General features: G+C 35.5%; 1 protein-coding gene across 2 annotated transcripts in view; it reads right to left on the bottom strand.

Annotated features, from left to right (window-relative positions):
• Positions 1-14,496, bottom strand: part of BIRC6 (baculoviral IAP repeat containing 6) — a 184,833-nt gene that overhangs the window by 71,539 nt on the left and 98,798 nt on the right. For both annotated transcript variants that reach the window (XM_075748914.1, XM_075748915.1), the window contains exons 51-57: positions 13,768-14,047; positions 11,358-11,614; positions 10,050-10,158; positions 9,332-9,553; positions 5,852-6,632; positions 4,739-4,882; positions 3,024-3,153 (exon numbers count right to left, since the gene is read on the bottom strand). In XM_075748914.1, coding sequence (XP_075605029.1) covers positions 3,024-3,153; positions 4,739-4,882; positions 5,852-6,632; positions 9,332-9,553; positions 10,050-10,158; positions 11,358-11,614; positions 13,768-14,047 — 1,923 coding nt within the window. The remainder of the gene's footprint in view (positions 1-3,023; positions 3,154-4,738; positions 4,883-5,851; positions 6,633-9,331; positions 9,554-10,049; positions 10,159-11,357; positions 11,615-13,767; positions 14,048-14,496) is intronic.

The following is a 14,496-nucleotide window of genomic DNA, read 5'->3' as shown; positions in this document are numbered from 1 at the left end:
GAGTAGTAACTTGTTTCCACATAGCCACAGCAGCCTTAAGCTATAACCACAGACTGAAGACCTAGAAGTACCATCCAGCTACCTTTAATTGTATATCACCAGTTGGTGAGGTGCTGAAAGAGATATGGTTTGACCTGCTTGGAAATATATTATGATTTGTGCCTGAAGACATTGGTTATGTCTATGTTAGACCATAGTGTGCAGACCAAAAGCAGATACAGAGTGTGAAACTGCTGCTAATGAAGACCCAACATGCACACACACACTCTCTCTATATATATCTTTTTTTTTTTTCAGACTGGGTGTTCTCTTTTTAAAAAATTATTATTATTATTAGATTTCAGAGCTGCTCTACTTTGGCCCTATGGACTGAATGCCCATTTATTGCTGAAGAATTTCAAGGTCATTAATAAAATTATTAAGCAACCTAAGCAATGGTATTTTTAGTACTCAGGTAATACTCAGATTTGTTGCTCAATTTTTCTGACCAGCCAAGACCAGTAACTTAAGACTAAGGTGAGTGAAATACAAAACAACTGGTACTCATCCTAGACAATCCTATCTGCAGTGACACTGCACATTTTCTTCCTATGATGAAGGGATATGAGTATAGATTTAGCAATAATTTTAGACATCCATCCCTCCCCTTTTTTTTTTTAAGGGCTGGGAGAAGAAGTATGAAATCAACATGCTTATTGTGATTTATTTTTGCAGAAAGTATGACATGATCAATTTGAGATGTTAACAGTGTAGTTAAGAAAAAAGAAGTTAAGCCAAGGGACAGCCTCCAACACAGGATGGATCTTCACGACTTCCTTCTGTTGCAGCAGTCACAGCCTTTTCTTCCTTTCCACCCCCAGTCCATCCCTTCTCTCCCCCTGTCACCCAAAACACAGTTTACTTCTCACACATTCAAGTCTTCTTCAGTATGTCCTAACCATGGACTTCATGGAATGATATACAAATATCACAAAGCTTTTTAATACAATCAGAGAAATCGCATCAGATGATGGAAGGAAACCTGAACTTTTCCAGAATTAATTCTTTTAATTTAAAATGAAAGTTAAGCTGAGGAATACCAATTCCATAGCAAAATCTCAAAGTTATGATGCCCTACAAAGTCAGCATTTCATCAATTTCAGTTATAGGCATTCCAGTACACCACATCCCCTCCCCAGTGCCCATTAGCACTGGCTATCAAGTTGACTGCAATACACCACTAAGGCAGCTATGTAGTACAGTTTATGTCACTGCTCAACAAATGATCCCTACCTCACTTGCAGTGACTATCCCACCCATTACAGTAATTCTGACAGTAAGTCAGTAAGTCCAGTAAGTCTGGACAGTAAGTGAATACTGAATAATTCTATCAGAAATAGTAAACTACTCCCTGGTAAATAAGCTTCAAGCATTTTTCTAGGCTCCAGTATTTTTTTAATTGAAATCCCCAAACACATCTTGTTCTGTCTAGTATTCTGCCAAATACCATTACAGTAATTCTATCAGCTTGTTAGGTAACATTTATTGCCCTAAGGAATGTGATAATAATTTCAATGTAAAGAATTTCAGTAGATATAAAAAAGTTGGTCTAAACTCCACAAAGATCTGCTTCAGAAATTAAAGTTGATCTACACTGACTTCCACAAAAATTACACATATAAATATATCTATATATATGGGAACATATATCTAGTCAGATACATATGCAGCTAAGTGCACATCTGCAAAATGGGAAAATTGCTGTGATGATCTGTGACTTTTTTTTTTGCTATTACTGAGAACCACATCGTAAAGAGGAATTGCCGGAGGTTTCCCCCGCCTTTTTTTTTTTTTTTAATTAGACATACATAAAACTGATTTTTGATGTAATAAGACCCAATAAATTTTGGTCTATTTCTCACTTGAGGAGAATAAACTTGCATCTTGCCTGGTTTTACCTAGAGAGCTCTGGCATGGACATGACACCTTTAGTATAGAATCACAGAATGGTTTGGGTTGGAAGGGACCTGAAAGATCATCTAGTTCCAACCCCCCTGCTGCAGGCAGGGACACCCTCCACTAGACCAGGTTGCCCAAAGCACCATCCAACCTGGTCTTAAACACTTCCAGGGACGGGGACTCCCCAACCTCTCTGGGCAACCTGTTCCAGTGCCTCACCACTCTCACAGTAAAGAATTTCTTTCTAACATCTAATCTAAATCGACCCTCCTTCAGCTTGAACCCATTACCCCTTGTCCTGTGACTACACTCCCTCGTAAACAGTTGACAGGCTGGTCAACAGAGTCCCCCACAGAGTGGTTCATCTCTCCATGTGTTTTCAAGTAGTATAACTGGAAGTACTAAACTTTAAAAAAACTAACAAATAAATTCACACCTTAACATTATCCTCTCATTGTATATAATTTAAAAATTAATCTTTAAGAGTAAAGTACTGTTTTAAATCTCCATTTAGTAAGCAAACTCAAATGTTCATATAAGAGACAAATGCATAACCGGAGAAATTAGATGGAGCCTTCATTAATGCTTTTTTCGTAGCAACATGATTTCACCTTCTTCTTGAGATAAACTTTTAAAAGTTCCAGGATATTTAACTGACATAATTTGGGAATATTTAACTGGATGAAAGGGTGTGTTAAAGACATTTGCAGCATCATTTGTATGGTCTCACAAATATCCCACAAGAGATTTGTGAAGACATTAACAAAAGCCCCAAAACAACCAACCAACCAACCAACCCCCAACTAAACAAAAAAAGGAATGAAAGAAAAACCTCACCTGAATGTTTTATATGGAAAAAACAGTATTTGACCAGTAAAAGTGCACTTTACATGGAACATGTGAGGCATATGCAAAAGCTTACAACTTAACCCACTGTTTCATATTCGGCAATTATCAATGAACAGTGCAAATATGTATGTTAGACATACTTGGTTCATGTGGGTTTTTTGGTTTTGGGGTGGGTTTTTTGGGTTTTTTTTGAAACTGTATCTTAAAAAATAAAATATGAACTATTGCAAACTTGCCTGACACACGATCAAGAACCTCTGCCAGAGTTGTTGAGACAGGCAAGTGAAGAGTACGAAATTTGTGTCCAGCTCCATACATTGGATGTTGAATTACATGACTAGTAGCATTAATTCTACCTTTGTACAGCTGAAAGGAAAACAAGAAGTCAACATTTAACATGACTTTAACATGCAGAAATTAGTTTAAACACTAAGTTCTTATAAAGTCACCTCAGCAAAATAAAGCTACACCTTATGTGTGCTAAAAACCATAACTGACATATCCTTCAACTTTGGAAGCATACAGTAAAAAAAGCACCAAATCAGGACTAGTTAAACTTTTTAACTCAAAAGAATTTGCTCCAAAAGCCTAGAACTTTTTTAGGATAAGAAACAATACATTTGTTTTTAAAAAACCCAATCATTTTAGATACCTGGATATGAGAGAAAAATTGAGTGTCTGAGATTTGCAATTATTTATGAAATTAAAGCTTAATTCTGAGCTGTGTTCGCATGTTGTATCACTCATGGCTTGCAGTAGCTCCCAGCATCTGGAGGACTGTTTACTAATATTTACATACAGAACCAATTTATTTGTATGCAATATTATCAAACTTAATAATGACGACAATCAGAATTTATCTTATAAAATACCATTTGGTTAAGAAGTTAAGAGATAAAAATGGGGATCCAATCTTTGAATAGTTATGTTGTTGGATATACTAGAAGTATATGCTACACGTCCACATTATTTTTAAGATTTCTTGCTGCATGTTAGAGGAGGAATTATCTTCTCAGTAAGAACAGCCAGATTGTTTCCTGGTGGTTTTAATAGGAGAAACTTCTATTCAAGATATTCTTTCTGCTTTTACATATCTAGTAACGTTCTGTAAAAAGTGATTCTAGGTAAAACAAATTATTAGAAAAATTGATGTTACTTTTACATTATCAATGGCCATGTTAACAATTCATCTCAGGTTAAAACAAAACATTTAAATGTTTGTGCTAAAACTGTATTTGTTCTTCCTTTTCCTTTCCATACTATATGATCCAGTTTCCCTGTCATATATCTCATGTAGTACTTCTGAGATGTAGCAAGAACAGCAGAAACGAAAATAGAATTTTTTTTTTTCCTTGTATGGGAGTATCAGATCCTCTAATGACTTCTGTTTTTCCTTTATTTCTTTATTTACAGCCTTCAGTTGAGAGCATAGCACTTCAGTCATTAATTATAAATGTGTTCTGGTAAAGTATAACAGCATACATCTGCTTTATAAATCAACTCAAGTATTTGTCACTCAAGACAAATTCATGGTGTTCTGGCTAACACTGAAGGATCTCTGTCAATCTTGAAGCATCAAAACTACAACTGTTCCTCAATGAAACTGATAATGAAGAACTGCTGGAAGGACTAGAACTTGTATCTGTATTTGCTGCTAATGCATAAAGACACTATTAAAAAGTCTGCAATAACATAAATTTCAGTTGTCAATTCTTTCAGAAGCAGTATATTTTCAACAAGATGTCTTCATCTTAGAATAGTGCCTTAAATTTTCTTTTAAAGTGCTGAGTTACAATTCACCAACACATTTCTTTCCAAAATTCCGCAACACATACAGTGGCAAAAGCTGCTGTCTAATATTTCAAAGTTGAATATACGCTGATTATTTTATTGGGGTTTTTTAAGGCTAAATTTATTCCATGTTCACCATATGGATAAGAAAAATTCTTACTGGACATGGAGATTGAAGAAACAAAGTCACTTTTTCATCTTCTAGCATTAGCTGCAAAAAAAGCCTCCTAATAAATCCTGAAATATTTCCAGAGGTTGGGAGGTTCCCACGCTGAGGAGAGGCCTGGAACAATTCACAGAGAACCTGGGAATGCAAGATGACATCAGATTTAAAGTACTTCTATATTTAGGCCTCTAAAATAAAGCTCTACACAGCCATAATAGGCAGTGCCTAAGGTCTACCTTCCCGTTATCATTTAAACCAGATCAGAAATGAGCACCACTGAAGTAAATACCAGCAGCAAATAAGCAAATAATAACCTTTTTTTTATAAAAAGTTTCAAAACATTGAGTAAGCATCAAAGTAATTGTAAACACATAACTACTCAAAAAGATAAAAACCTGAAGATAAAGTATTTAGAAAAATAATTTTCAAATTCCTAAAGCAAAAATTTCCCACTGCATAATACAGTATTACTGCCAGCCATTAACAGAGAACTGTACTGAGTTTTTTACTCCAGCCTACCTGTTCCCAGGGCACTGTCATTCTTGATGTTGAAAAACAAAAAAAGTCTTTCTTTAATTATACTTTTATTCAACTAGGTCTGCAAGGTTAACAAACATAAGGAAAGTAGCTGAATTTGCACTAGAATGTCAAATGCAAAGCCATATTTTGCAATAGCCTGTATTTCCCCGGTCACCAATTGTGCAGGGTATATAGTTGTGCAAGCAAATTTAGCAGGAAATCTCCTTAAGTTACTAATATAAAAGATGTGTATGAAGCTTGATTTCCAAATACCATTTCAGAAGAGTTTAGACCTATCCAATTAAATACAGTATTTTGCATTTTGATCTGAAGTTTATTCCACTAAACCAAGAGGAATACAAATCTATACATAGGACTGGACAGCCATGCCAAAACATTGTTATACTTTGAAAAGTCAGACCAATAAGCTAACAATTCTAACACAAAACTTTTCCAGTCAATGACAGCTTACAAAAAAAATTATTTTAAAGAAAGCTAAAAAAAAAAAAAAAAAAAAAAGTAAAAGGTTTTAAAAGTTGGCTGTAGTTATTAATAAAGAAATTAAAACTTTTTTTTTTTCTCTCTCACCTGTGCCATGAGTCTCTGGTTATTAGGATGGCAAGAAATGCATTGTAAGAAGAAAGCAACCGTTGCATTTTCAATTGCTGTCCGCTGCTGAGTGGTCAACCCTGTTGTTACAGTTGAAGAAAGCAAGCTAGATCTTGCACTGGTCTGTTGTGCCGTCACATTGTGTCCTCCAGAAGTAGCACCAGAATGGCACAACAGAAATAAAAGTGCTGTCCACAGTGGATTGACTTCAGAGCCACCCAACCAATCCTTCATCATGTGGCTGTTGCCAACTTCTGTCAAAAACCTGAGAACAGGAGCAACCAGGTCTGCCGTGATAGGCATTTTATTAAAGTGCTGTGGAACATGATGCCTCCTGAGCCTGTCCTGGGTGATATCCGTTGATTGTGCAGTGCAGTCAGAGCTAGAAGTATGGTTAAAGCAAAAACTAGCAAGACTTCTTACAAGCAGTGAAGGCAAACCTGAGTCCAGTAATTGCTTGATAGCTTCAGGAGACTGAGATGAGGCAGCAAGAGTAGCCAGGTGAGACTCTGTTAGTGCAAGAGGAGCTTGTGCGTTTTTAGAGTCATCTGTTAAAGATGAACTAAGGTCCTGCTTTTTGCTGTCATCAGTCATGGACAGTCTGTGTTGACACTGCATTGGAGGAGGAGTGATACCCATCCATCCCATGAGCAAGGAAAAATAATTTGGGTGGATGTGGCACATTGAGCAAAGCAAACTATCAACAGCTTTCTTCAAAACCATGTTGCAGGGAAGAGACATGGACCAGTTAAACAGTGACCTGTAGAAGACAGAAAATCACGTCAACACAGTTTGCCACTCCTATTATTTTCTTCATTGGTTCATAAAACATCCTTCTACATTTACAATTAACTATTGTAGAAGCTGTTATTAAAAACACTGAGCTGAGCCTGAAAGCCTTGTTTGGATCACATTATCAGCAGGACATTCATTACCCAAAAGGCATTTCTCAACCCTACATTCAAATTTCTTTCATCGTACTATATTTAAAATAGTAATAAGCTGACTTTTCGGACATACTGCACGTGAAACATAGGATTTCAGTCTTTTGACAGTTGTCATATAAATTATGCATTTTTGAACCAACTGTAACTTCTTCGTGCTTTCAACTCTCCAAACTGCAGCTACTAGGATCACACACACATGCTCTCATTTACATAAAGCTCTCAATCCTTTTTAAGAACTGAAAGTATTTTAAATAAAATACTTTTTAAAAGTATATTAACATGCTTCCAAAATTTTTTAAAAAATTTATTAAGAGTTTTCCCTAAAGATGTTGCAAAAAAACGAAAGCAGCAACAATCTTGGTTGAATGTTGTTGCCCTCACTATCCTTACTCAACCTGAACTTAGGACACAAGTTAACAACAGAATTATTCCTCAGAGATACTAGAATCCCACCTACCTTTGAATTCACTTCCACTCAAATACTATCTGTTTCCACATGAATGCAAAAGCTAATTTTGCTCCTATTATTCAGCTTAAATTTCAAAAGTGGTATTTGTAAAATAGTGAAATCATCACTTCTTCATACTGACTTGTTCAGAGTAGGCAAAGTATTTAAAAAAACCCAACTCCACGGTTTTCTGAACTGCATTCACAGTACCATGACACCGTAAGTCACATTATCGTAACGTTTACACACAGAGGTGAACACACACTTTGTGCCACTTCGATCTTAGTTTTTTAAATAAGTTTGGATGTATCATCCTATATCACATTCCCATTTGAAGACAAGGATTGTTTTTTCCCCTCTTCTGGGTGAAAGTCTTATTCTGTATTTAGTCTAAGGGACTCTAAAAGTTTAGAACAGAACATGGGTCTAACCAAAAGTTAGCTTTATCACTGGCCTAGTGAATGGCCGATAAAAAAAAAAAAAAAATCCTTTCTCCAAGAGAAAACATTAAAAAGTCATTTAAGTGACCCAATGACCCATAACTTTGGGAAGACAGTCACAATTTCTCAAAGTCCACATATAATAAAGGTACACTTAAACTCTACTCCAACTATATATTTCTACAATTCTTTTGCCAAATTTTTCTGGGTAAGTTCATGGTCTATGAAAAATAAGACTTTTTTCCAACTAGATATTAAAAAAAACCTAAGGAATAAATTAGTATCCATTGGCCAAAGCAGAAATATCAAAATGGAAAATGGGGATGATAGGAAAATACATCCAAGAAAAAAGTAAAATATCACATGAAGGAGAAATTAGGAGTTATAGCTAGAATCAATGAAAATATTTCAAAAGCTAGAATATCAAATAAGATCAAGAACACACAAGAGTTATTTTTATTAGAGGAATTATTTACCCTTATAGAAGGATTGTTGTCAGACTTATATTTATTAAAAATGTATTTTATAATTTGCTCCAGATGCTGGCTGATATGAATTATAGTTTTATTTGGCAGAACATAGAGGAACAAGGCTATATTGCAACATACATACTCAAACTAGGTACAATTTCGTCTTGTGATGAAAACAACATTCTCTCCTCCAAAAGACAGGAATTCAGTTGTAAACCCCACTTTTATACTAATATAAATCTAAACGGGCTATCCATTTTAGGAAGTTTATTTTTATTAGATTTCTCCCTTTTCAAATATTAGAAGTGTTAAAATCCATCCTGAAAATGTATTTCTGTTAAAACGTATTCCTGAAAGGACCAACTGACCTGCAATTTAAAATCCTTACATTGATTCCCCAAATGAACAAGCTTATTTTGAATTAACAAAGGTGAGGTGAGGCACTGGAACAGGTTGCCCAGAGAAGCTGTGAATGCCCCATCCCTGGAAGTGCTCAAGACCAGGTTGGATGAGGCTTTGAGCAACCTGGTCTAGTGGAGGGTGTCCCTGCCCATGGCAGGGGGGTTGGAACTAGATGATCTTTAAGGTCCCTGCCAACCCAAACCATTCTATGATAGTATCACTAAAGTGTCTTTGGAAAAGGTCTAGCTTGTACTCAGGTATCTAAAGACCATCATGTTGTGCATATAGAAGAGCTCCATATACATGTACCAACAACCGTAACTTCTACATTTCCCAGTGTTTGACTGTTTGTGCCTAAAGACGACAGTAAGGTAGCAGAAAAATATGAACATTTCCGAAGGGCAACAAAGAAATTGTGCTATCAAAGTTCCTTTCATAAACGGGCATTTCATTCATTGGTACAAATGAAAGATTCTTTACTAGATACAGGAATTTAACAGCTATATTTCTATAATACACATGAAACAGAGCTATTAAACACAATTATACCTGAATATGTGAAGTGCAGTTTTGTGTTCAGAATTACAAACCTACCTGTTTAGATATCTTTAAGTATTCACTCTATCAATTAGCTTCAGGGATGACAATTTCCACTACTATTTCACAATGACTGCACTTAAAGTCGTATCATTTCAGTGAACAAAATAATTCAGTTATAAAAAGTATGCAGTGCAAAATTTTGCTTTACTTACTCAAAGAGCTCTCTGTCCAGCAACGCTGGTAAATCATATTCAACAAGCAATTCATAACTATGCCACAAAATCGCTGCTACACAATGCAAATGGGAAGGAGATGGCATCAGAAGACCATACTCTCTCGTTGAGCTATTTGGACAAATGTAGCTGACCCGGCCACTTTTTTTCATAGCTGCAACTCTTGCGGAATCGCTGACCCATTTCAGCAATGCTTGAATTCTGGAAGGCAAGATGATGTAGTACATTATAAAGGGTCAAAGAAGCACTCAAAACCAAATTAGGTGGCTGTCTTTTAGTAATCTGATTTACACACTTATTTTCTCCTTTGAAGTAAAGTTCAAGAGTAAGCTCCAACTATTTCTTCTCAAGACTTAGATCACTAACAGGGGAAAAATGAATTAAAACCACTTATCTTGGACAGACAAATGTACGCTTTCTTGCTAGACAGGAAGAAAATATAGCAGGTATTTGAGTATTTGAGAGAAAACTCAGTTGAACACTAGAAGTTTTTTTAGATTTGTAAGAGTAAAAAAGAGGGACAGCATTCTCTGCAAAAGATGCAAAGAGCTAGGAGGGAAAGCTTCTTTAGGTTTCTGCACTTTCAGGCTATCTCATAACAGATTTTTTAAAATCTGGTTTTGTGCAGTAACATCAAGCCACTATTTAGGAGATTATTTTTGTATACATTTCCACATGACAATCCAAATAGCATTACCTATCTTTTGTTCCAGGGTCTTGAGTTGTTCCAAGCTGATAAAGAATGTCTATTGTGGAGTCAGAAGAGAGACCATTTAATCTTCCAAACAGTAAAGGGCTATTCAGATCTTGCCGCATTCAAAAAAAAAAAAAAAAAAAGGAAGGGAAATAATAGAAGTACTTATATATGTATTTTTTAAAAGTACTAATGAAATTATTACAGAATTGCAACATTAACATTGAATTGGGTTTTGCCATTAAAATAAGGATGCAATTCTTATACACACCACTGTCTCAAAACTGTACATTTTGTATGTTCAATGCAATGTTCAGCCTTTAAAAGGAAAAATCATTGCAACATTCATCAGACACAGGACTTAAAGATTTAACTAGCACGATTTTCTTCAACATATTCCAAAAAGATGTAACTAATTCCAATAGAGCTGTCAAACCTCATGCTTCACAGAAGCAAACATTTACTTCATAATGGAAGCTTATTTAACTCCAATTTCCATCAATGGGACTAAGGCCGATGATTTCCTCAGATTATTTCCTATTCATCTTCTCCTTCCTGTCTTCATCTCCTGCCCTGTAGGAAACTACTCTCCTATCTAACAGCATTCCAGGAAAAAACAGTAGGCTACACTGAAACACTAACTTGTGGCCAAATAAGTCATGAAAGCCATTTTGAGAAGAGTGCTTTCTGTCAGTGTCAGTAACTTCAAAATGGGAAAAATAAGAATTCAGTTTTCTTTCATTTAAAAGCCACAAAACAGCAAAGCAAAGTGGTATGGAATTGTAAATAAAAAACCTCCAGTGCATTAACAGAAGAGCTACTGCAAAATTTCATTGTGGGACACAGATTAGTAGTTCAAGTGTCTTGATTATATACCTCTACCTGTAAATATTTTCAACATTTAGTGCTACTCAGAATTTATACTGTCCCACAGACTATTACTGCCCAAATATTGCTGCACTTGTTTTCCTTAACACTACTCATGGATGGTCTTTATTTTGAAACATCTAGACATAGATCCATGGTAAGATGCTCACACAATATATTGCACGTTCCGCTCTCATGTCTCCAAAACATTCACCTAAACATCTCTTCTACACAAAAATCAAAACAACCCTTGTTGCACCGCTTTACTGTTGTTGAACTACCCACATACAAAGACTGTGATACTTAGAAGCATAACAAAGTACAACGGCAAGTTCTAGCAATCCAAATTCAGAATCAGAAAGTAACATGCAAATATACTATATTTGTACATTTATACAATCAATGTTTTTAAGCAACAACTGAAAAGAAAAACATTGCACTCACCTGCAGGATCGCTCCCTGATGCCGAGCAGTTTCTTAGAAGAATGTCAATCAATTTTAGGCCTATTCTGGTGGACTGAAGCCCAATTTTTACAAGCACAGCCTCAATGTTGGGAGAATGCATACCACAGTAAGGTGACATGAGTAAAGCAGCACATGTCTGCAACAGATTAGCAGTGGGTGCTGCAGCACTAGCCATCATTCCTTCTAAATCACTTATGTGAGTGAGGCAGTGGTGTAATAATCTTAACCATCCAATACTGAAAAGGAAAACATGAAAATGAGCTAATGTATAATTTTCTTATTATTTTATTTTTCATTTATATATAAGTACCTGTATTAGATTCTACGACAAGTACCACAGAAAACTGCTGCGACATGATCAGACCTCATCTGAGAAAAGCAAATTAAAGTGCTAAATTTAAGACCACAATGCATTAGCAATGCTGTTGTAATCACTGGTTTAAGGTTGTAAGAAAGGCAGGGTCTGTGGGTAGGAAGTGAAGAGCCTGCAAGTTTTATTACAAAGGGTCTGAAGATTTCTTGATTCACATACCTATTTCTTCCAATAGGGGCAACCTACTGGGGGGGGAAGGTATTTATATAGGTGGAAGGTAGTGGGGGAGGGCATGTTGGGTTTTTTGGTGTTGGGTTTTTTTTACATTAAAAGGAGCTGGCCAAAACATAAATGTGAAACATGAAACAGCACACTACCTCACTTAGGCACCATTGGATTTATTAATATTTAAGGTCAAGTTTCTGCAATAGTGGTTGAAATTATACACCTGCACAGCTTCCCTGACATAACAAACTTTTAGGGTCATACACATCTACAACAGATTACAGTGAACCTTAGAGAACCTGATTTTAAAAGTACTCAGAAAAAGTGCAGAAATAAAAAATTTGTTAGTCACTGCATTTCCCTCATGTCTCTCTCATTCTTTAACAATATCATTCAGTATTCCTTTTAATAATAAAAGCTTGAAAAGTAAACTTATTGTCATTAAATCAATGTGGAAGCATATTAAACTAGACTTTATTTATAAAAAATATTCTACAATGCTGTTTAAACAAGGTGGCAATCTGAGCTGCATGTGAAATAAATGGTATCATTTCACTGAAAAGTTCTGAACTATGAGGTTAACTCATTTTCACAGCTAACCTTATAGTTCAAAAAAAAGGTAAACGTGCATATAGATCTTAAATGAAGTTTACACTTTTATTTTAGGAATAATTTACTCCTAAATATTTATCATTTTAGAAAAGAGCAAGTTTTCTGTTGTGTCTAAAACAAAATTATAACCAAGTTTATTGAATATATCTATCATATTACTACCAATACTTTATTGAGATACTTATAAAACTAAGCTGAAAGCCACAATCAAACATTTCAAGACACGAAGAATGCACACTGACCTTCTTTCTTTAGATACTGTCTTTAAGATAACCTTTTCTGAAGTACAAATATATCAATAGTATAGTTTGGCTATGAAAATTAGCTTCTCTGCTATTCAAGATCAATTTCAGTTATACAGCTTTTATCAAATATACACTGGACAGTATTCATTTACTCACACTCTCAAAACTTTTCCCAGCAAAAGAAGAAAAGCTTTTAAAACTTTCCCATGCTCTCTTTTCAAATTTATAAACATTTAGGTTGAAAGATGAAATATATCAAAGTGATGATTTTTTACAATTTAGTAAGCTAAATTTCAGAACTAGGATATCTCAAAAGTTCACACATTAAATTAAATTCAAAGTTGGAAAACTTTAACATTTATTTTTTTAAATCCTAAAGGTTTTATTCATTTTTATTTTAAAAATGACTACAAAACTCAAGATGCCACCTAACAAAAAAAAAAAAGCTTTTGAAAAGAAATCTTGCTGATATGCCAGAATCACAACATTCAGTTCCTATTTTGCAAATGTTCGCAAACAGCAATATTAGATACGACTTCCACAAAACACCCCATTGTCCTATTTCTATTCCTGCGCCAATACTTATGTAACTCTGTTGACTTCAGTAAGGATAAGAAATGTGTTGCTATTTCAGTTTGACAACTGTTGACCCATTAAAAACACAGAATGCAACTCTGAATGCTTCCTCGCCTTTGTATTCTTTCACCACTGCAGAGATGAAAGACCCCCTTTTGCATATGCAGATTAAGCATGCTACCAAAAAAGCGGGTATTGCTTATATTTGCCTTCTGTAAAAAAAGGAGAAAAAAAAAAGGAGGCAAGTTTTCTATTTGAAACAGATTCTGTAAATGTTATAACTCAACTACAAAAACAGGTACTCACGAATACAGTTTGCTACTGCAAGATCTGACTCAGAGCGGGAAATATCACTAAAAAAAGACAAAACCATGAACCAGCAGGAACGTGCCTCTGACCACTGAGACTGGAAGCTTACCTTGTTTTAGAGACCTGATCCTCAGAGGGAAGGAATGGATTATTGACGGTGGCAGATGAGGTGTTTCCGAAGGCGGTGAGGCCTAACAGTTTGATTTGAGAGAGGCCTAGTGTACTGGCATCCCGAGGACGATGGAGACGGAGGCAGACAGCTGAGGCAACTTCAGCTTTTACCAGCTGGATTTTTATATATGTGAGACCGCTTGTGATAACGGGAGTTGACAAAGGTAACATATTGACACCATCTGCACTTATTTCAACAGATACTGATGAAGGGCAAGCTACAAAGTAAGATAAGAAGGTTTAATACTATTTAAAAATCTATACTGATTTGAATTTTAAGTGTTAAACATGCATTCCTGTTAAAGATACAGAACAAGATGACTGAAATGATCTTAGGCAAACACTACTACACAGCTGCAGCATTTGACCTGTGCAATGGCATATGTTAAAATGCGTCAGTACTTTGACACACGGTGTATAGAGTTTATTTCAAAGACTTAAGAAGAAGAAAAGTCCTGTCAGTGTAAGTGTCGCATGTTCCCGTAGCAGGGTTATGACAATAAAAGCCAAAAATCTCATGCTTTGTTCCAACTACCATACAAAACCATTTTGCCTGAAGACCCCTGACCAATATCACATTCTCACTAGGGAAAGCTTTGAGCCGTTGACAAGTTTTTTTGGCCTATTTAAAGTTAATGCCACAAAACATGTACTGAGCTAGAAGAAA

Source organism: Balearica regulorum, chromosome 3 (assembly GCF_011004875.1).
Source record: "Balearica regulorum gibbericeps isolate bBalReg1 chromosome 3, bBalReg1.pri, whole genome shotgun sequence".
NCBI classification, from domain to species: Eukaryota; Metazoa; Chordata; class Aves; order Gruiformes; family Gruidae; genus Balearica; species Balearica regulorum.
The sequence above is the reverse complement of the archived record's forward strand: the minus strand, read 5'-3'. Positions and strand labels throughout refer to the sequence as shown.